General features: G+C 47.3%; 1 protein-coding gene across 1 annotated transcript; it reads left to right on the top strand.

The window, feature by feature from the left end:
- Nucleotides 1-262: 262 nt before the first annotated feature.
- Nucleotides 263-20,997, top strand: DIP2B (DIP2 disco-interacting protein 2 homolog B (Drosophila); the record flags this gene model as incomplete). Its single annotated transcript, XM_010087890.1, has 32 exons — nt 263-401; nt 1,000-1,197; nt 1,422-1,513; nt 1,909-2,019; nt 3,438-3,561; nt 4,079-4,188; nt 4,919-5,021; nt 6,002-6,066; nt 6,340-6,433; nt 6,947-7,066; nt 7,833-7,947; nt 8,546-8,685; nt 8,891-9,027; nt 9,340-9,420; nt 9,563-9,690; nt 10,110-10,224; nt 11,159-11,360; nt 11,735-11,844; nt 11,963-12,043; nt 12,584-12,707; nt 13,664-13,785; nt 14,395-14,506; nt 14,969-15,078; nt 15,717-15,847; nt 16,369-16,537; nt 17,579-17,749; nt 18,260-18,321; nt 18,452-18,509; nt 18,770-18,844; nt 19,431-19,608; nt 19,785-19,908; nt 20,386-20,997. Coding segments are annotated over 32 exons (3,954 nt in total), but the record flags the coding sequence as incomplete, so codon positions are not given.
- Nucleotides 20,998-22,399: the final 1,402 nt, after the last annotated feature.

The following is a 22,399-nucleotide window of genomic DNA, read 5'->3' as shown; positions in this document are numbered from 1 at the left end:
TTGGCGTAAACCTTTCTGCAGAGGGGGAGAATTCACGCTGCTGGTCTTGGTGGGTCCTCCCTCTGCTGGCAGCCTCGCGCGGCGGGTGATCGATACTGCGGGCGGGCGCAGAGCTACGGCGATTGCAGTGTCAGAGACACGGAAATCAGGCTTTGGGAGGGAGTAAATGCTGTCAAAATGAGTGGGCACCCCAAGAGGACTATCCTCTGGTGGAAGGAGGTGGGATGTAAATGGGAATAGAGGTGATGAACGCTGCTGTTAGACCAAATCTTTCCCTCCAGGTGTTCCCGTGAGTAGCAGAGTCTCCACGAAAATTCAGCAGTTGCTTAACACCTTGAAAAGACCTAAAAGGCCACCCCTGAAAGAATTTTTTGTGGATGATTTTGAAGAAATTGTGGAAGGTAATAGCACCAAATAATGGTTTTTTGTTAATCGTGTGTTACAAACCCGCAGGCGTGCCCAGCGCTGGATTTATTTCTTGCTTTTGAAGTCGACTCTGATTTGCTTTTTGCAGCTAGCAGTAGTCTTCGTGAGTAGTTTGACACAAAACCAATGTTTGAAGTAATTCACCGTACTGCCGCGCTTCGAGTGGCCGCCTCAACCCTAAACTTCTTACAATAACTACAACTTTATTAATAAAAGTATTTAAATTGGTTTTTTCAAGCCCCTTTAGGGTACTTTAATTAATTTCCCAGAAGGGATTGTCTTTACTGGTAATTTTATTACAACCGTATTTTGTTAGATTCTTTTTCTTTTCTCTAATTCTGTGTTACCTTCCTTGCTGTTGTATTAAATAACTTTTAATAGCACCTTAGGAGGGGACAATGTTTTGTGAAAGCATTTCCTGGGAAGTGAAATGTGACGGGGCTCGTTAAACCTAAAGGCAACGAGGACAAACGTTTTGTTTTCAGCGCCTCTTTCCAGCTTAACTGTCTGGTCATCCATGGGCAAAAACGAACTGGAAACATTATTGAATTTTTTTTTTTTTTTTTTTTTTAGTTCCACAGCCTGACCCAAATCAGCCCAAGCCAGAGGGACGGCAGATGACACCGGTGAAGGGAGAGCCCCTGGGAGTTGTTTGTAACTGGCCTCCTGCCTTAGAAGCGGCACTGCAGCGCTGGGGAACCACGCAAGCGAAATGTCCCTGTCTGACAGCACTGGATGTTACGGGAAAACCAGTTTATACCCTCACCTACGGTGCGTTGAGCCCTGGCTTCTGTTGCCAAACTGCTCCGTAAAGCTAGAACGTGGGGCTGTTGGGTCTTGGTGTGGTTGCAAACACCCCTCCTGGGTTTTGGGAGCTTTGTAGACAAAGCAGCAGAACTGAAACAGAAGATGGTAAAAGCGGTCAAGAATGGAAATATTTTCTTGTGTCCTAGGTTGGTGTAGAGTTGTGCAAGTCTCTCTTCTTTGTGTTCTAGGCAAATTGTGGAGCAGAAGTCTCAAGCTGGCCTACACCCTGCTTAATAAACTGGGGACCAAAAATGAACCCGTGTTGAAACCTGGAGATAGGGTAATGAGTTTGGGACCGGCTGGTTCTCCCGCTGAAATAAAAAGAGGGTTGGGGCGGGGGCTGGAACTTATCACAGACACTAAAATCTTGTTGTTTCAATAGTAAGACTCTTATCCTGGGGACAGGCTCCTTGGGAAAGAAATTTTGTGATTTTTTCAGTCGTACTGGCTCTTCTCTAAGCAGCTTCTTGGCTCTGGACTTTGAAATGCATCTAAGGAAGAGCACCTCTGAGAGAATACCGTGGTTGAGATCTGTGTGTTCTGGCTCTGTGTGCACGGGGAATGCTGATGTTACTGCGCGAGGAGCTCATCAGTGCTGACCTTCAGTCTCTGTAGATCTGAACTCTGCGATTTTTCCTTGCATTTCCACTAACAGAACATTTTTGTGAATCGTAGGTAGCCCTGGTGTATCCCAACAACGACCCGGTCATGTTCATGGTGGCGTTTTACGGCTGTCTCCTCGCCGAAGTCATACCCGTGCCTATAGAGGTACCTCTTACCAGAAAGGTAACGTTGATGGAACAGAGAGGAGTGATAGAGGCTGATGTGGGGTGGAAACCGAGTCAGACCATCCACCTCTGGAAGTGTGGCACGGCGTCCAGCTGCTGCCGTAGCAGCTCTGGATCGACGCAGTGTGCGAGACCTGCGAACCCGTGGTTGAAAATGGAAAAATATATTGAGCGGAGAGCTGGGAATGGTCGATTCACCCAGATGCTGTAGTCTGCGTTCTGTTAGGGCAAATAATTCATACAGCACAGATGCTGCTGTGAATCTGCCCGCTGATCTGAACGGGCTCTCATTTCCAGCCACGCTTAGCGTCTGCCAGTCTCTTGATTTTGCTAGAGACCGAAGGTGCTGAGTATTTCTGAAGACTTGGAGGCACTTTTTATAAATTTTGTGCTCAACAAAAATGGTTTCTTTACCCTTACCGCAATTTTTTGCAATATTGCCATATTATTGCCATGTCAAGAGCTGTCTAAAGCTGTAGAATTTCATAAGAGGAAAGAAAAGAGACAGGATAATGGCAAACTTACGGCGAGAGAGGTGGTGATGAAGTGGTAAGCTACCCTGGGATGGGAGTCACAGAGCTTTGCTTTCCTGCGACAGCTGCTGTAGCAACCAAATACCAAATTAAACCTTCTCCCAGTATTTACCCAACCAGATTTCTTACTGAGCTGCCTCATTTCAGTGTTTTATCATTGCGCAACAGAAATTAGTTCCTGGGGGAAGAAGGGCTTTGTTTTTTCAGTGTAATTATAGGTTTTGCTTTTTTTTTGGCCTCACAATTCCTTTTTGAAGCATCTGGGCTTCCGTTAACGAAAATAAACGGTGTATGCGCAGTGCCTAGATGCTGGGCATGAGCCCTTGTTTTCCGTGGCTTTCATGTCCGATGCTGTCCAGTCTTGCCAGTGTAATATTTGTTTTATGGATAAAGGGTTCCCTTTGAGAATCATCAAATTCCTCTGGGATCTGTCGCCAGTTACAGAATCGTTTCATTTTTGAAGAAAATTAATTGAAAAGAGCAGAGTTGGTGTGCCGAAGATTACGTAACCCTTCCGCATTTTTATCCTTTTCCTTTGGGCTTTTGTTGGCTTGTGGGCACGTCCCCACTCTCACCCAGCAGGCTGTTGTGCTGGATGTAGATCATCTTCCAAAAAGTGTCGTTATGTCAGCTTAGGAGCAATTGATTCATCTCAAACCATCACCAGCCATTGGATGTGGGAGGAGAAGGAGAAGGGAGGAGAAGGACAAACCAAACGGAAAGCGTGTTTGTGGGCATGGGTTGTTTCTTCTTTTTCCTCCCGACGTGTTCCGTAATGTTACCGTCCGGTTACCAGAGCATTGCCAGACCTGGGATTTTGGTAAGGGGGAAGCTGACCTACGTTATCTTTCACCAGGAATGACTTTTCCCCTTCTTCCCCCAGGACGCCGGCGGCCAGCAGATCGGTTTTCTGCTGGGAAGCTGCGGTATCGCTTTGGCCCTCACCACTGAAGTCTGTCTGAAAGGGCTTCCAAAAACCCAAAATGGAGAAATTGTGCAGTTTAAAGGTTAGATCGCTTGCATACTTGCTTTTGATTGTACTTTTGCTGTAGCTGAACTGTCTGAAAGTAGTTTCCAGGAATCTGAATGCATTTTGGGGTGGCAAAGGGAGCAGCTGGTCTGAGAGCATCACTTGGCTGTTGTAGGTTTTATGCACGTGGTGTAGGTTGATCCGTGTGTCGGACAGAGTTGCTTTGCTGTTCCAAAAGTCATGAAAAATCCACCTTAAAAGCCAGGGTTGTCCTCAGATCCCCGCGGTGGCGTTTGCCAGGTTCAGAAGCAGATTTATCAAGGATACAAGAAGCTATATTTAGAAGTACTGCAGGGATCTTCCCTGCGTAGAGGATGTGCCTCGTTGCCCACTCAACTCCCTGATGAGACACGAGATGAACCTTCTGGCCGCTAGCTCGGCCGGGATCGGTATTTTGCTTGTGTAACTGAACTTGGCCAAATGATGGGGGTTTAGAATAGAAATCCCTCAAGAAATAAACCGGTATGAATATTCCACTTGAATTTTGGCTCTAGGTTGGCCCAGACTCAAATGGGTTGTGACAGATTCAAAATATCTCTCCAAATCTCCCAAGGACTGGCAGCCCAACATCTCAGCGGCAGGAACGGAGCCAGCGTATATCGAGGTAAGGAGTGAATGGGGAACAGAAAGTCGTTTCCGTGAGCTGAATTTAATGTTCTGATCACCGGGGAGATCATACTTTCACCTCACTACCCTAAACTTCCCGGTTTCTAGCCACGGAAGCAAATCTTTCGCTGTGTCCAACCTGCTGTGAAGCTTATTTTAGTTTTGAATTCCTTTGTGGTCTTGAGTGCTGCTCAGAGTGAACTGGAAACCGTTCGTGTTCCAGAAAGCTGGTCCTGGAGGTAACTGAGCTCTCTGAGATAGCAGCGGACTTGATAACACGCATTTCTGAAATTTCTTCTTGTAGAATATTCTGTTCTTCCTAGCAGAGCTAGTTTTGGGTTGTACACCTCCACCTCAGCAAGGCAACTTGTAGGAGTTGCCGTGGTTTAAGCGCTACCAGCGATGTGGCTATTCCAAAGTTAGAAATTGGCTTTTCAGTTTGATTACAGGAGCAGGAGGAGCTGTTGTGAGAAATAGAGTGAAATAAACACAAACACCTTCAGTTGCCATCTGTATCTGCATCTCTCTGGAGTTACCTGAACGTGTTTCCTACCTGAATATCTTCTCGGTAGGGAGCTTTGCTGATGGTTTCTCCAAGCAGGTACTTTTTTGAGTATGACTGAGCGGCCTTAGAGGAAGAAAACTTTATTTAATACGGATTCTGTGATTTCATATCCTCCACATGTGGGATCCAGAGTCACATCCTGATTTTTTTTCCTCTCCTGCAGTACAAGACGAGCAAAGAGGGCAGTGTCATGGGTGTCACGGTGTCTCGGATCGCCATGCTGGCTCACTGCCAAGCCTTGTCTCAGGCCTGCAACTATTCTGAAGGTAGGTGATGTCGCAGGAACATTGAAGGAATGAAGGTTCAGTGGCATCCTTTCGGTGGTTGCCCCTCATATTTTTAACAGCTGTCTGGGAGTAACCAACACACAATAGTATCTCCTTAAAAAAAAAAAAGGGGGGGGGGGAAGTAAAATAGAAGTGAAGACTGTCTGTCATCTCTTCCATCCAAAACGACGTCATTTTACTGAGGAGTAAAAAGTGGGGTTTGCATCACGTCTAGAAAGTTACTGGGTCTGTTCTGATGAATCAGAAGGGCAGCAGATGAATCAGAAGGGGAGCGTTTTCCAATGAGCTTGAGTCTCCCTCTCGCTGTACTATCACCCATTTAAATGTCTGTCCAGACTTTTGTTCTTGGTAGCGTGTGTAAATACCAAAGCACGTCTTGCATGAACTGGTTCCGGACCCGTCACGTGAGGCCTTTGGGCTAACTGCTGGCGGGAGTACAGCGAGTTCTGCTACAGGATATGGTTTTAGTCTGGTCTCCCTTGCAAATCAGGCTGATTTATGTATCCGTGACTAAACTTTATTTTTAGACCTGTATGTCATAGTACTTGAAAATGCAGAGTTTGTCTTTTGGAAGCCATCGCTTTAATTTCGCTTCTGGGAGTCGGCGCATGAATGATGTTCCCCGCTCTCTTCCCCTGCTCATGCATAATGCGGGCGAGACCCTTTCTGCTCCGCTGATGAACATTGCAGGTGGAACGTCCTCTTCGTGCAACTCTCTGGGATGCGTTCCTTCTCTTTAATTGATGTTCAGGTTGTGTTTTGTTTTGCATAACAAGGAGCTCTGCCTGGTAAAACGTATAATCAGCCAAACGAGGCTCTGAACTTGCTGCGTGTGTACTTGGGAGCAGATCTGAGGGATTCAAATGCCAGATGGAAATTGCGTGCAGACTCCAGCATGAATCATGGTCGCAGCTCTCCTGGCACATTTCACTTCAAAACTACAACTTTCTTTTTTCCAGGTGAAACGATAGTGAATGTTTTGGATTTTAAGAAGGACGCGGGGTTGTGGCATGGCATTCTCACGGTGAGTTGAGCCTGTAAGGACTTCCTGAAGCATTTCATAAATCCATAGAATTGCAACCTTTGGGGAGGTGGCTGAGGACCATTACCTCTTAGTCAACCGTTTCTCTCCCTGATGGATCCGCAGTTCTCCGGAGGGAAGTGTAGAAGCGTCCTCAGTAGACTCGTGTGAATTCCTGGTGGGATGGGGGTTGATGAGGGGTGACGGTGACTCCTGTTTCTGCTTCATAATGGGTTTTGTGAGCCCCTTCCTAAAGATGTTTTTTCTGCTTTTCAGAATGTAATGAACAAACTGCACACTGTCAGTGTGCCCTATTCCGTGATGAAAACCTGTCCGCTCTCGTGGGTGCAGAGGGTTCATGCCCACAAAGGTAACTGTGTATGTTCCATAACTTCAGCTTGAAGTTCTCAGGATAAATGAGGGGCATTAAAATCTCAAATGCTTTAGAGCCTGTCGTCTTGCTCTTCCATGACACATCCCAAGGGCCAAAACTCTAAATATGCACAAAGTCCTAATGCCACGTGAATGTCAGCGACCTTGGTGGGGACCTCGTGACCCGTGTACTTGAAGCGAACAAAACCAAGAAGATAGTTGAGATGGTGATAATGATTTCTGCCTTTTGGAGGAGGGGCTGCGATAGTGACAGACCCCGGCTCAGGCGGTGGCCGAGTGGCCTGTGTGCCACAGCAGATGCTATTGCACGTTGGGGTTTCCTGTTACTGCAGGCTCAGTTCATTAAAGCTTGCTTGCTGTGGGGAGAATTTTCTCACGTGGGAGCGTTGGAGTGTGTATTCATATGAAACTGACTCATGGAAAGCTTTTTATTTGTCCTTATCTTTTTTTTTTTTTTTTTTTTTTTTTTTTTTTTTTTATTGGTGTGCAGCAAAAGTTGCTTTAGTGAAGTGTCGAGACTTGCACTGGGCCATGATGGCCCATCGAGACCAAAGAGACGTCAGTCTGAGTTCCCTACGCATGCTGATTGTAACCGATGGTGCAAATCCTTGTGAGTACGCGCGTCCTGCTGTTTTCAGGAGAGAGCTTTCTCCGCTAGCTATCTCACAGGCTCAAGCTTAACTCCTTTTGTAGATTCTTCCGAGAAGGTTTCGGTTAGGGCAGCTGTCTGGCTGGGGATTGTGGTGCTTGAGCACCAGGGCAAGGGGTTCTCTGGGCTTCCACCCTTGAGTTGTGAAAGATCCTGCAAAGGTAAGGAACAGGAGAGTTGAATAGAGAGCTTGTGTGTAAACCAGAATTCTGGTGAGACACAGTGAGATTGGATTCAAATTGCTCACAGGGGGTAAGGTAAAGGCTTTTAAGAACTTGGAAAGGGAAAAAATCCCCAGAAAAATCTACAAGGAATGCTGTCAAAGAATGTTTGGCTCCGTGGCACCAACTGGAAGGGATGCTTGGAATACCATCAGGCGTGTTTTGGTTACACGTGCTGCATGGAAACAGACCCTACATATGCACAGTAATTGTTAGGGGTTTGGAAAGTGTTTTAAGGCTTTTGTTGTGCTGAGAGCATGTAACAACTCTGAAGCAAATTGGGGGAGAAAAGCAGACTTGTTGAAGAGAACACGCCGTTTCCCAGGCCACGTTCAGTGGGCACTTCAGCCCCATTGTGGCTGGTAACTTGGGAGATGCTACGTGGTGTTTTCACAAGGGATGCAGTATGGACACCCTGCAGATACACTGCATCTATTTCCAGGTTATTTTACGACAGTTTTTAAATCAAATTATGTAAAGTCACGGTGGTATATTTTCTTTTCCAGGGTCTGTTTCCTCCTGTGATGCCTTCCTGAGCTTGTTCCAGAGCCATGGGCTTAAACCAGAGGCGATTTGTCCGTGTGCCACGTCTGCAGAAGCGATGACCATTGCAATACGGAGGTGAGGGGCGTACAGCCTGCACTCTGTTTGCTCGATTAAGTGCTCCGGGCCGAGGTTTGTTCACACATCGCTTGGTTAGAGTTGACTTAAGCGTGTAATAACCTCCACTGACATTTACTCTGTGTGCTCAGGTATTAAAGCAGTCGAGTCATTAAACATTCCTCCTGAGACACGAGTGCCTTTTCTCCTCTAAGATGTACGGCACCTCAACTGTGCACTGCTGCTTCACACTCCTGATTTCCACAGCTACTGCGGTGTTCTTGAATCTGAGATTAAATGGGATATCATTTGGGGCAGTCATTTTCCCAGTCTGTTCCGTTGCTGCCTTCTGTAATGAACAGCTCTGTCACCCTCTGGCCTGGGAGCTGGTATTTAACACGGGGTGAGCTGAAGAGCTGGAAGAAGCGTTGCGCTTGCCCCAGGATATGGTTTGTTTCTTACTGATCAACGTGGCTCTTCTGGGGGGCAATCCTTACTGCCATCTCCCAGTTTTACATTTGTTATGCAAAGAAGAGACACTGAAATAACGCATATTTCCGTTGCTGTGATCTCTTCATCTAACAATAGCCCGTGTGCCTTGATTTTGTGTCCTTCAAAGGCCTGGGGTCCCCGGGGCACCCCTACCTGGAAGAGCCATCCTGTCCATGAACGGGCTGAGCTTTGGTGTGATTCGTGTCAACACTGAAGATAAAAACTCTGCTCTCACTGTCCAGGACGTTGGCCACGTGATGCCAGGAGGTAAAAACGCGCAGGTGTCCCCTCTAAGACCTTTTTGCGAATGGTTTGGGATATTTTAGAAAAAGAACGGGTCAGTGTTCTGTCCCGTGCTCAGCCTCAGTGCCGCGGGAGGCGAGGCAGTCCCCGTACCGTGCCGTCGTACCGGGCGCGGTTCAGTGTGTCCCTTCTGACACGAGCTGTTCTAACAGTGTCCCGTTCGTCCTAGGAATGATGTGTATCGTGAAACCCGATGGCCCACCTCAGCTCTGTAAAACAGACGAGATCGGTGAAATCTGTGTGAGCTCCAGAGCAGGAGGAATGATGTATTATGGGCTGGCAGGGGTGACAAAGAATACATTTGAGGTATGTATAGCAGAACGCATCTTTCCCTGCTTCCTGCGTAGGACCAATAGCCTTGTGTAATCTCTTGGTTTTGTAACTCAAGTGTTAATGTTGGTTTTTAAACAGATACCCTGAAAAACTCCTGACAGTTCGGTATATTCAGCATTCCCCTCTCATAAAGGTCTCCCCCACTGCTCAAACAATGACTGTGCCAAGGCTTCCCTCCCCTTCTCATCACTTCACTCGTGTATAGTGCAATTCTTGATGGGCAGAATGCTTTTCTGTCCTCAGGCAAATCCACTTTGGTCTCCAGTGTCCTCCCTTCTGTTGCAGGTTATCCCCGTGAACTCGGCTGGCTCTCCAGTGGGTGATGTGCCATTCGTCCGTTCCGGCTTGCTGGGATTTGTGGGACCTGTACGTAATCGAGTTTTTGAGCTTGCTTTGCTGTAGTCTTTTGTTTGTTCTACTTGCCTTCAATGGAAATAATCCAAGTCATCAAAGACATCGGAATATCTGCCTGTTGTAAGTTACTCACGGACACCTTTTTGTCTTTCAGGGCAGCTTGGTGTTTGTGGTTGGAAAGATGGACGGGTTGCTGACAGTTAGCGGACGTAGACATAATGCCGATGACATTGTGGCAACTGGATTGGCAGTCGAGTCAATAAAAACCGTGTACAGAGGAAGGTTAGCACGATCAACCTTGCCCCTCCCCATAGGCTGCTGCATGTTCTGTAGGGGAACAGGATCTTTAGGATGGGCTGTGGTTTCTCTCCTGTAACTGGTTCAGGTGGCTCCGTTAGAGGAAATATGTTCTTGGCTTAGACAGTCCTTGGCCTGATCCTGCGCAACACAGTTTCTGTTCTCCCAACTCTCCTCTCTAGCTTTTCATCAAGTCTGTGTACTTCAGGGGAAGGAATCTAGTAACGAGATAAATCAGCCACATGGGAAATTTAACTTTCTGTCTCTGTAAAATTTACTTTTCAGTCTCTGCAGTAGTTTGGGTGGTTTTTTAAGAGCTCTCTCTTTAGTCTGCTTCCTTGGCTTCCTATTCCCAAGGAGGAAAACTGGAATTTGTGCCGATGTGGCTCTCTCCTTTTCCTTAGGATTGCTGTGTTCTCAGTATCCGTCTTCTACGATGAGAGGATCGTGGTGGTTGCAGAGCAGAGGCCGGATGCGTCTGAAGAGGACAGTTTCCAGTGGATGAGTCGAGTGCTGCAGGTAAGCCGGCTTTACGCAGGTGGACGCGGTGAGTTTGCGCAGATTTCCAGCCTGTGGGCAGATCAGAGGCCGTCAGCGTGCCCCAGATGGAAAGAGCCCAGGCTCCTGACCCCTCCTGGCACAAGGTTATTTTTACAGGGTCACAAGCTGGGTACATCTGCTGCCTACAAGCTGTTCTGTTGTGTCCTGAAGGTCCTGGGAAAGCGGCTGCAGCGCAGAACAGCGTAGGCTCTGACAAACGGTCAGCGTTACGCTGGCGAGATGACTGCAGGGAAACACAGTTGCCTCTCAGCACTGCAGAGCAGATCTAGTGCTCAAGCTTAGGAGTTCTGCTTTTAGTCTTGGGTCGTGCTGGTGCTCCAAGTTATGCTTTAAACCTTGTCTTTGGCGATGCATTTCCAGCAAGGAGAGAGTCATCAGAGAAAGGTGAAAGCAGCAGAATGAGTAGTGAATAGTCACTTTGAGAGCTGCCTGCACTGCACGTGTCGTTCTTGGGAACATCCCAGGTTGTGAAGTACACAAAAAAAAAATAAATCAGGGAAGTATCTGGTGGTCTGAATAATGCATCATATGCCTGGATGCTGAGGCGGACAGAAAGGAACAGAGCGTGATGGCTCAGAGGAGACAGATGGATAAAATCCCAAGATGAAAATCATATGATTCATCGAGCCACTGTGTGTATTCTGGGATTTTTGGTCATGAAAGATTTAAAAATGGATTGCTCATGTATGAAATGAACTCTAAAGGCAGGGATGCTAACAAGCACTTAACTCTTACCGTGGGGCTCCCTGATGTTACAGCGGTGAAGTGGAATTATTGTGACTGCCTTGCTCCTCCAGCACCTTATGAGCTCAGGGATTTGTCTCTGCGGCTGGTGACAGTAGAGTATCCCCAGTAGTACCAAGAATTAAGTGACCATCTTTCCTTTCTCTAGGCAATTGACAGCATTCACCAAGTGGGTGTATATTGCCTTGCTCTTGTGCCAGCCAACACGTTGCCAAAAACTCCGTTGGGAGGGATCCACATCTCTCAAACCAAACAGCACTTTCTGGAGGGCTCACTGCACCCCTGCAACATCCTCATGTGCCCGCACACGTGTGTGACGAACTTGCCAAAACCCAGGCAGAAACAGCCAGGTAACGCTTTTGGTGAACGTTAGGAAGCTGAATTTCCTGATCTCAGAGCTAGGGAGCTGCGTGATGCCTCCAGCGCTCGGTGTCCTACCTGCTGCTCTGGTGGCCTGTGGCTGGGGTGTGTCTGGGGCCCCTCTGTGCATGTGGCAGTCGGATATTCTGATTCCTGCCTTTGAACTCCTGGAGGTTCTCTCTGCTGATGAAGAGGAGGCTAGCAATGCCCTCTGAGCTCTATCCGTGAGGTTTCGTTACCTCTCTTGCATCCGTGCCCGGGAACAGTGGGATCCTCCAGAGAACCCTTGTACTTTTGCTCTCCGGCAGCCCGTTCCCGTTGGCGTTAAAAGTCCAGATTTCACGCGGCTGTTCTTTACCAACAGGGGTTGGCCCTGCCTCTGTGATGGTGGGGAACCTGGTTGCTGGGAAGCGAATCGCTCAAGCCTCTGGAAGAGATCTTGGTCAAATAGAAGACAATGATTTAGTTAAAAAGGTAAATCAGTATTTACTGTCACAGCTAGAGAATGGGGAAGGATTCTGAATGCAAAGCAGCGATGTGAAGCACTGTACTGCCTCTGAAGTGGTGTTTGATTGCTGCTTCTCTGTTTCAGCACCAGTTCCTGACAGAGGTGTTACAGTGGAGAGCTCAAGCAACTCCTGACCACCCCCTCTTCCTCCTCTTAAATGCCAAGGTACAGTCAGTGCTGAGCCGTTGGGTTTTTTTAGGGTCCACAGCAAGTTATTCAGCACAAGTTAGAGGCTGTGTTTAAAATCTTTTGCCCACTCCAGTGTCCTCTGTTTAGTCTCTGTATGGGATTTTGCCCATAGGCTTGTAACCTGAAGTTTGTCCGTTTGAACCTCTAGGTCACCTCGTTCAAACGTCTGTCGCGGTTCAATGCTTCATTTTAAAACCGAGCGTGTTTGTAGGTCCCACTGGTTCCTGAACCATTTAATGCTGTATCCCTGTTGAGTATATTCTGGCAAGGTTGTGGTGCAAGAAGACCTGAACTGACTCCCTGGAAGGTAGAATGTTCTAGAGCAGCTCTAACTCCATCTCGATCTTGTGGATCCTGTAGTGGATAAACGCCAGCAGCCTTTAGGTATAGATAACTCCTAGCTATAGACTGACGCTAGCAAGCAAGGGTTTGTTTATTTTCTGCAGCAGCAGCCGCCCTTTACTGACCCGTGCGTTGTGCCAGGCCCCGTTTAGAGCATTTTTGTCTCCTTTCAAGGGAACCACTGTGTGCACAGCCACCTGCCTTCAGTTGCACAAAAAAGCCGAGAGAATTGCATCAGTGCTGTGTGACAAAGGACATCTCAACGCAGGAGACAATGTGGTGCTTCTTTATCCTCCTGGTAAGCAAGATTTCATAATGACTGCATCCCACTGGGGAAATGCAGTGTTTCTTTGAATTCTTATTAAGAACTGGAAATATAAGAAAAAGTGATACCTTAGGGACTAAATAACTCACTCATCTAGCTCTGACTCCAGAGAGGACTGTCCTAACGCCTTGCAGTTGCAATATCACGACTCAAATTTCGTTTTTCTAGAGTTTAGGAAAAGCCAGTTTGTACCTTCTCGCTCCTGGCTAGATCTTTGCTGTGTCATGATGTTTAGAATAAAAACTTCAAAGGCTTCTGTGGTTATCAAAGACCCTGTGGTATGTGCGCTGCAAAGTTATTAGAAACTTATGACTGCGTGTCCTGGAGAATTGCGCTGGTCACCCTGCCAGGGACTCCTCAGCCCCTGCTCTAAGCGGATCTTGTTTAGGTGGAGTCACGTTGGCAGCTTTTCATCCTGGGAAAACTTGTAGTTTGCTGTGAGATACGGCTTCCAGTGGAGACGGGTGCCGTCGCCTCCCGCCGTGCAGAAAATGGGCCCTTTCTCCGCGGCTGGTGGGTGCGCGGGAGGCGGGGAGCGGTGGGAAGCGGTCTGCCTGCTGTGCCCGTAGCACACAGCTTCAGCGCTCGGCGTGTGCAGGATGCTCACTGCACTTCTTGCCCTGCCAGACAGTTCTGGTTTGTCCTGATTTTTGGAGTTACACTTGGGACACCCTTTTCCCGTAAGGTGGGTTTGGGTTTCTATGGGGTCAGGCTTCTCTAGTCTCCCGGTCCCCTGTGCTGAGCTTCCTTAGCTGCCGTGTCGTGCTGCCCGCGGTGTTTGAAGCGTTCTTGTTGCACATCTGTGCTGTGGGAGCCACCAGCGCCTGTACCTTCTGATGGAAGTTGTAACGGATGCTTGGAGAAGTATTCAGGGTCACCCAGGTGTCCGTCCACCAGCGTCCGACACTCAGCCTGTCGTGTCCTTGCAGGCATTGAGCTAATCACCGCGTTCTATGGCTGTTTGTACGCTGGCTGCATCCCCGTGACCGTCAGACCGCCTCACGCTCAGAGCCTCACTGCTACTCTGCCCACTGTGCGAATGATCGTGGAAGTGAGTAACGGGGCTGGAGCCCAGCGCAGGGCTGGAGCGCTCGCTTCGGCCTCTCGGACACGAGCGGTTAACGTAGTTGCCCAAACTCCCGCGCTCTTTACGTGACAGCAGCGATTGGAGCACAACTGGGTTTTAATTCCTAAAATGCAAGGGAGAACCACCTCTGCGTACGTGGCAGGACACATCGCTACGGAACAGGTGGTTTCTGAGGGATGCTAATGTGATGTTAGCGCTTAAAATTTCCCCCTGACGCTCGTTACTGCTGCACAACTGCAGACCCTGCTGGTGGTTACTTCCCAAGGCCAGCAACCAGGGAAGGATGCCTGCCCATCGTACCCATGGGGAGAAAGCTGGATGTAGACTGGGTGATGTTCTCACCTGCTCTGAAGGTCCTGACGCGGTTATTTGCATTTTAGTCGCGTTTGGGGTTTTAGCGAGGGAAGAGTAGAGAGCAGTGGCGCAAAAGCCAAAGAAATGAATGCAAGTGTGTTAGGGGAAGCTGGCTGCAGATGGTAAAATCCTCTCTCAACATCAAATCGTGCAATGACAGTGCCACTGGGACATGGTTTTTGTCTTTCCCTTTTTTTTAGTAAGTGTTTATCTTTTTAGGTCAGCAAAGCTGCCTGTATTCTCACAACCCAGACCTTAATGAGACTCCTGAAATCCCGAGAGGCAGCTGCTGCTGTCGATGTGAAAACCTGGCCAACCATCATTGACACAGGTGCGGTCAGCGGGCTTGAAAGACTTTTTGAAGTTCTGTGTAGGTGTTACCATTGACTTCCAAAGAGACTGTCCCCCATTTCAGATGCTAACTGGACGGCTCTTAAGAATTTGTTTAAATATTTAGAAAAACAAACAAAGATACGAGCTAGGTCTGACCTTGTTTGCCGACATCTCTTCTGCTTTTCTTGAGCTATGCATGGAAAATAATTTCACTGAAAAGCCACGTTGCAGACAACTTAATTTCCTTGAGACAAGAGCAAGTTGGTCTCTTCTCCCTTTTCCTGAGAATAAATAATTTTCTACATGGGAGCTTTGGCAAGAGTCTCATCACTAGTCTCTCTCTTTTGGAAGAGAATTAACAGAAAGCTTTATCCTCCATCTCGGGCTTTTTGAAAGTTGTGTTCTCCTTTCAAACTCCAGTTCAGCAAAGATTAACCGCTTTTGTTCCTTTCTTGGACAGATGACTTGCCCAGGAAGCGGCTCTCTCAGATCTACAAGCCACCTACGCCTGAAATGTTAGCATATCTAGATTTTAGCGTTTCCACAACAGGCATGCTTACAGGAGTAAAGGTACAGTGAGATGCTTCTGGAACACGGGGTTTGGCGTCCTGTCTTTGGCTGATATTCTGAACCACCTCTCCCCTCAACCTCCACCAAAGCTGGCCCTTGTAGGTTAAGGTTTCTTCCGCTGAAGCCATGGGTTCGCTGCAGAGGGTGCGGGGTGACTTTGTGCTGAAGAACGAGCTCTGCTCTGCAGGACAGGTCTGTGCAGTGGGCATCAGGAGTTCTGCTGCTGCCTCCCACTGGAGAGCTACCTGGGAAAGAGCCGCGAGCCGAGAGCTAGCATCGCTCCGAGCTGCTGCTTTCCCCCACCTAGAGCAGAACAGGAATGCAGTTGACACAGAGAAGAGGCTAAAAAATGAAAAAAAAAAAAAAAGCCTTAGACTCTCATGAATGATCAGCTGTGTTTGGAGTCCGAGGTGCCTAAAGCTTTCAAGCAGTAGCTGCTGGTGTCACTGTTTGAGGTCTGCTGTGGCTCAGAGGGCTCTGCACTGCTCTGCCTCTGGTTTGGAAATAAAGGAAGAAGAAACATAGTTTATGGAGAATTTTTATCAAGGCAAACCTACCTTTATTCTTACCAACCTGTCTTGATGAAGTCCTGCTTTGATGTCCTTGAATTTCAACGGTTCCTCTGTCTCGTGTTGCAGATGTCCCACGCAGCAGTGAGTGGCCTCTGCAGGGCCATCAAGCTTCAGTGTGAGCTCTACTCCTCTCGGCAGATCGCAATTTGTCTGGACCCCTATTGTGGCCTTGGGTTTGTGCTCTGGTGCCTTTGCAGGTATGTCTTTAGAGGGGAAAAAGGAAAAGACGAGGTTATAAATGGGAAACGGCAGTCCAGTCTTTCGCTGGTGTAATGACAGATGATGTTGACGTTACCAAAGTGACTAATTTACAGTAAGAGGAGAATTTGTCTTTGAGCTGACAATAGTGTGTTCCCTTTTCCTGTCCATCAGCAAGATGTTATCCTCTCTTGATGATGTGTATTCGTGCTGCCAATTATTACCGGCTCCCAAATGTTTCTCTTGCCTCTCTTCCTTGATTACACGTTGCACCGAGGGAGTTTTTGTTCTGGGTGGTTGAGCCAGTTCTCTTCCTTCAGTCTGACAGTGTTTGTGCACATTCGTGTGTGTAAGTTGTATTTTTAAATGATGTTACGACAGAAGGTAGGCACTGGAGCGATTCTCAATTTGCCTCAGATGCAGAGTGCCCCAACCTATTCCCATGAAAACACAGTAAATATTAACTAAAGGATAACGACGTGCTGCACAAAAATGTTTTCTTCCTTCATGTTCTTCACAGTGTGTATTCTGGACACCAGTCGATTTTAATTCCTCCTATGGAGCTGGAATCCAATCTCTTTCTCTGGTTATCTACTGTCAGCCAGTATAAAATAAGGGACACTTTCTGTTCCTATTCAGTCATGGAGCTGTGCACAAAGGGACTTGGAAACCAGGTTGAAATGTTAAAGGTAAGAAACGTTTCCTGAATGTTCTGTTACATAAATTAAGGAACCGGTGGTAGTAAAGCAAAGCGATAGGATTGTTAAACACAACAGTTTTCCTGTTGCACAAATCTCCCGTCCACAGCTTGCTCAAAAAGCAAAAGCAACAAAAAAAATGTTTGCAGCCCTAGGAAATAAAAAGGATTGAAAGTGAGGAGGGTGCCGGTATCGCAGTGGAGGCGGCACGCTGACCCTGCCGGCGGGTGTCAGAGCTGCTGGGCAAACCCTGCCGAGAGGACGCCGGGAGCAGAGGGCTCTGCAGAAGGATGGTTTATGTAACAGTCTGCAGCGGAGGCTCGGGCCAGCACATGGTGTAAAGCACACACGTCAGGCAGTTTGCTAAAGAGAGGTGTTTTCTCCTTGGAAACCAGAGAACCAGAGGAAGGAAAAAAAAAAAAAAAAAAGAAAAAGCTCCATAAAATGCTTGAGGTGGCTTTTTTTGCAGGGGGTTGACTGAAACGGCGTACCCCCACCTCCGAGATGGGGGCTCAGCCTTGTTCTGTTGGTGGCACAGAGCTCTGGAGGTCTCTGCTTTGTTGTGTGTCCTAGAAAACTGCACAGGTTCAAACACCTGGCTCGGGCTGTTCCGGGCGTTCGGGATATAACGGATTCTGGCCCCAGTTTTGCTGAAGACTCTGTAATCCCAGTAAATGACTTTACTGTCACCGGGATTGGTTTCCATCTGTATGAGCAGTGAATACCAGATGTACTCTGCGCTGCAAAGCGCTGCAGGAGCACACGAGGCTGCGTCCTGTGGCAGGGGAAGAAGCGCTGTTAATGCGTGTTCTGTCCTAGCAGCGTTTCCAGGCTCTGGCTCAGACACGTAATTACAAATAGAAGCTGAAAAGAGGAAATAACTTGATCATAAGAACAGGGCTTGTCCCTCGTTTCTGAGTAATTTCAGGGATAAAAAGCAAATGTCACTTGTTGTGAGGGGACAGGCATCGGTGGGGTGTGGCAGAGTAATTAACCCCTCCAGCCCTCTGCACTCATCTGTGTCTTTTCCAGGCACGAGGAATTAATCTGTCCTGCGTCCGGACTTGTGTGGTGGTTGCAGAGGAACGGCCGCGAGTGTCTCTCACTCATTCCTTCTCCAAACTCTTCAAAGACATCGGCCTATCGTCTCGCGCTGTGAGCACCACCTTCGGATCCAGAGTCAACGTTGCCATCTGCTTGCAGGTAACGCCGGCGCTTTCTCCTGCACGTGTGGTCCCCGGCATCCCATTTCCCGATTCCGTGCGTTCTGAATCTGCAAACTTCCCGATCGGCACACGCTTCTGCGTTGTCAGCGTAGCCCAGCATCTGCTCTGCGGAGAACAGCCGGCACAAGGTGTCAGCAGCTCCCCTGGGTTTGGATTAGATCACAGCTGCCCAAACAACTGGAGCCCGGCACTGGGGAGCTGTTTATTTCTGCGGAAACAGTGGCTCTCGTTGCCCCAGGGCTCGCAGCTGAGGGTGCCTGGGCTGTCCCCATAGCAGCTCCCCACTCAAGGTGCATCCCACACCGGTGGTACTGGGTGTAGAGAGAAAACAGTGTGTTTCCTGAAGTGTTTCCCTTAGTGCAGAGTTGGGGAAATGTTCATAGGAGTTTTGCTGCCAGCAAGAAATCCCTGGAAAGGTTTATGAGCTCAGGGAGAAATTACCCTGGCTTCTGTAAATACATTTTTTTTTTTTTAATTAACTCTTCAGGGAACATCTGGACCTGACCCGACCACGGTGTACGTAGATCTGAAATCCTTGAGACATGACAGGTACAGTAAGTTTATTTACATTTATTTAATAACTCTCTATAAAATGTTGCTGTGGTGCTGAGCTGTCTCACCTCTCAGTATACTCATTTCAGCTCTTTTTTTTCCCTGACGATGTTTTCTTTACCTGCAGAGTACGTCTAGTGGAAAGGGGAGCTCCTCAAAGCCTGCTGCTTTCAGAGTCTGGGAAGGTAATTCCATGTTTCTTTAAACGGATTAAGATGTTTCCTAGTAGTTTTTAACATGGAATTCTGCAAAATCAAGGTCTAGTAATATTTGCAGACCTAGAACGCCTCCCTACGTGGCTCCTGAGTCATGGACAACGTTCACACCGTTAGCATGCTGCAGTGGACGTGTCCTAGCGTGCTTTCTGCCTGGTGGGAATTCGTATTTTCGTTGGGCGTGAAGATAATTCCTGTACGGATTACATATTCCCTCTTGTGATCTCTAGATTTTACCTGGAGTCAAAGTGGTCATTGTTAATCCTGAGACAAAGGGGCCTCTCGGAGATTCTCATCTGGGGGAGGTAAGCTCAGATTGTGCTCTTTGGTGGCTTCTGGTGGCTGCTTCTCGAGCTATATTCGCTCTGTCGGATTATGTAAGCTGCTGGGTGACAGGTTGTGAGTGGTGATGCTTCCAGGGCTTTTGAAGCTGAATTCTTGCTGGAGCGCTCAGAATTTGGATGTGTTATCTTACTGTCAAGCTTAAAGAGAAAGGAAGGAGTATTCCACTCCAAACCTTGCATAACTGGCTTCCAAATAATGTCATTTCCAGTTTGCTTTCCTTTGCTTGATTACACACAAGGATGTTTGATCTGTGTTGATAGATCATTATAAATTTTTGGACTTCAAATTTTATAAAAATCCGCTATTTATTTACTCAGTTAATCCTCAGCTTACAGTTATTGGAAGAGCAGATCTGCAAGATGCACTTTTAAGGTTCTGCAGGATATTTGGAGGCTTGAGCTAAATGCAAACCATTTTTTGGATCTGGAAAATCAGAGATAAAAAGAGGACCTTCTTGTGACAGCGTATTATCTGCTTCATTGTAATACCCAAGAGATGCTGTTCGTGCAGCGTGTGGGTCTGATTGTTTTTCCCCTTCCTGTGCAGATCTGGGTCAACAGTCCGCACACGGCCAGTGGCTACTACACCATCTACGACAACGAACCCCTTCAAGCCGATCATTTCAACACTCGTCTGAGCTTTGGCGACGCTGCTCAGACACTTTGGGCTCGCACTGGATACCTCGGGTTTGTTCGTCGGACAGAGCTCACAGCTGCCAGCGGAGGTACGGCAGAAATTAGCCTTTATCTTTGAAATGAAGAGTTTTCTTTCATACAGTGCAGCGAATAAGTTCCAATCCACGTGTCTGATAAAAGAGACACTTTATCTAAATTCCATTTATTTTCTGCCGTTTTCTGGTTTCGTAGTTTGCATACCCTCATTTCCATCTCTCCTCCCCAGAGCGCCACGACGCACTGTATGTGGTTGGAGCGCTGGATGAAACCTTGGAGCTGAGGGGACTGCGCTACCATCCCATCGATATCGAGACTTCTGTATCTCGAACGCACAGAAGCATTGCTGAATGGTAAAACAGCTGCGAAAAATGAATCCATCCTAACCTAGCTGACACGTGTCCATGTTTATGCAAAGCTGCAGGATTCAATAGAAAAAAAAAATAAATAAGGCCAATTGAGATGCTTTTTTGTGTTACCATCAGCAAGCCACGCACCTCATTTCCCATCTGTAGATCAGAAGAATACTGAGCTGGCTGACTCAGTGTTTTCTCACGAGGCTTAATTCAAAATAGAAACGATGATTTCCTGCTTTGTGGTGTAAGGAACCGTTTGTTTTCGAGTCAGTGAAAGCAGCGTTCAGTTTGTGTGTCACACTGTGTTTGAACTCCTCTTTGACACATCGGGGCCAGGGTGGAGTTGGGGCACGTGGAAGCGCAGCCCAGAGCAGGTGGTAAACTCCATCTGAGGATAAAGAGTTGTAACCTTTGGATCTTTGTGAAAATAACTGGGGTTTGTGTTTGTTTTTCTTTTTTCTCTTTAACTTTCAGTGCTGTGTTCACATGGACCAACTTGCTGGTGGTGGTTGTGGAGCTGTGCGGCTGTGAGCAGGAAGCCCTGGATCTGGTTCCTCTGGTCACCAACGTGGTCCTGGAGGAACATTACCTGATCGTAGGCGTGGTGGTGGTGGTGGATCCTGGAGTGATTCCCATCAATTCCAGAGGAGAGAAACAACGAATGCATCTCCGCGACAGTTTTCTGGCTGACCAGTTAGACCCCATCTACGTAGCCTATAACATGTAACTCGTACGGGGGCCGTGACGTTCGGAAGCCTTGCGGGACCACCAGACGACGAAGGGTGGCTATAGAAACGAAGCTGGTGAAAATTACTAATACTTGATATCAAGTTTGAGATTGCTGCCACGTTCCCTTCCTCTCCTCCTGTGGTATTACGACGGCGTTAAGTACCAACGGAGAACAGGAATCGTGGCAGACAATGGCAAACGTCGTAACCGTTTACTGAAACTTTAGCTTTATAGAAAATGCAAAGTTGACAAGTGTGTGAGCTACAAAATTCCTAAGGCCTTGATGGTAGTGTTACTTTTTTCACCTGTTGTACATATTTGTATTTTTATCTAATACTGTTTTAGGATTCTATAAGGGGAGGGTTTATTTAGTTAAGCTAATAAACTATTCAGAAAAGGGTCATCAGAGTTCTGCAGTTCCCTGCTCTAATGTACGTCCATCTGTACTGTAGCTGTTCGTTCCATGGGATCACACGACTTATTTAAAACTGTGCCATGACCAAATCAATAACTTACCGAATCTAAGAGTTACTTATTCATATAGATATTTCTTGAATTTAAAAAGAATTTTGCCTATATTTTAAATATGTAAATATTATTATACATAATTCACTTAAATAGAAAATTAACTTGGGTCATGATGACAGCCGAAGGTAGAAATTTTTAAGGACGAGTAACTTTTGTGGTCCTTAGCGTAATTCCATTTGGTTAGACACACGTCTTTCACTCGTTTTCTTATTTCAGTCTTTCATCGCTGGCCAGAAGTGGGTCATTGCATGTAGAAACCTGTGATTTTCAAGCACATCTTTCTAACAGAGGCTGAATTTAAACAGTCACCTGGAACTGGGCAGGAATCGCAGTGCAAATGCTGAACTGGGATGATGCACCTGAGTGGCAGCCTCTGCCTCCACCCTCTGTGACACCTCGTGGTTAAAGGAAGAAAAAAATCCTGTAGCTTGACACACAGTGACAGTCACCGTTTGTGCAGTCGGGTCGTTATTCCATTCTGTTCCCTCTAGAAATACTGTAACGAGGCTCCGGTGTAAACTGGGGGGCACCAACCTGGTTTTCCCCAAAGCATCCACCAGAAAGAATTTGATAATTTTGAGTTGAATGCAATTTTTCTTTTACAGGAGGAAGCACAAATGAGCCAGGGCAGTTCTGGTAAACACATCGTTAAATAACCTTGTGAAAATTAACATCCCAGACTTCAGAATCCCGTGTCAGTTTTCAGTGGATCTGTAAGCAAACCCCAGAAATTCCTAATGATATTTTTGAAAAAATATGTGGTGGGGGGAATAGATTTAGAAACTGGAAGTTGTTCTGGCAAGTCAAGACTGAAGAGTTCTTTGGAAATGCTTCAGTTCCCAGGTGCACGTTTTGGAACAATTCCTTTTTCTGCTCCTCCCGCAGTAGCAAAGACAACCCTGCCGGTGCCATTTCGGGGTGTTGTGCTGCCGTGAAAGGTTGTTCTCCTAGCTGTAGGGACACTTCAGATGTAAGTCCTCAAATACCTGTGCGTGCAGTCGTTAATATCTTTAGTTTTAACAAATTTTCCACAAGTGAGGAAGCTGAGAGGTGTAACTGGGGCTCATCCCGCTGGTACTGCCCCTTATCGGGGAGTGAAGCGCACACGAGCTGTTCTCCCGGTCAGCCAGCAAAGTCCCGCTGGTACGTGTTGCGCATCCCTTTATTTTTGATGTTTTCTTGCCCAAAGTGACTTGCAGTACAGCTTCACTTCATTGTTGCCCATTTCAGG

This window comes from Pterocles gutturalis, unplaced genomic scaffold (genome assembly GCF_000699245.1).
Source record: "Pterocles gutturalis isolate BGI_N339 unplaced genomic scaffold, ASM69924v1 scaffold38201, whole genome shotgun sequence".
Taxonomy (NCBI): Eukaryota; Metazoa; Chordata; class Aves; order Pterocliformes; family Pteroclidae; genus Pterocles; species Pterocles gutturalis.
The sequence above is the reverse complement of the archived record's forward strand: the minus strand, read 5'-3'. Positions and strand labels throughout refer to the sequence as shown.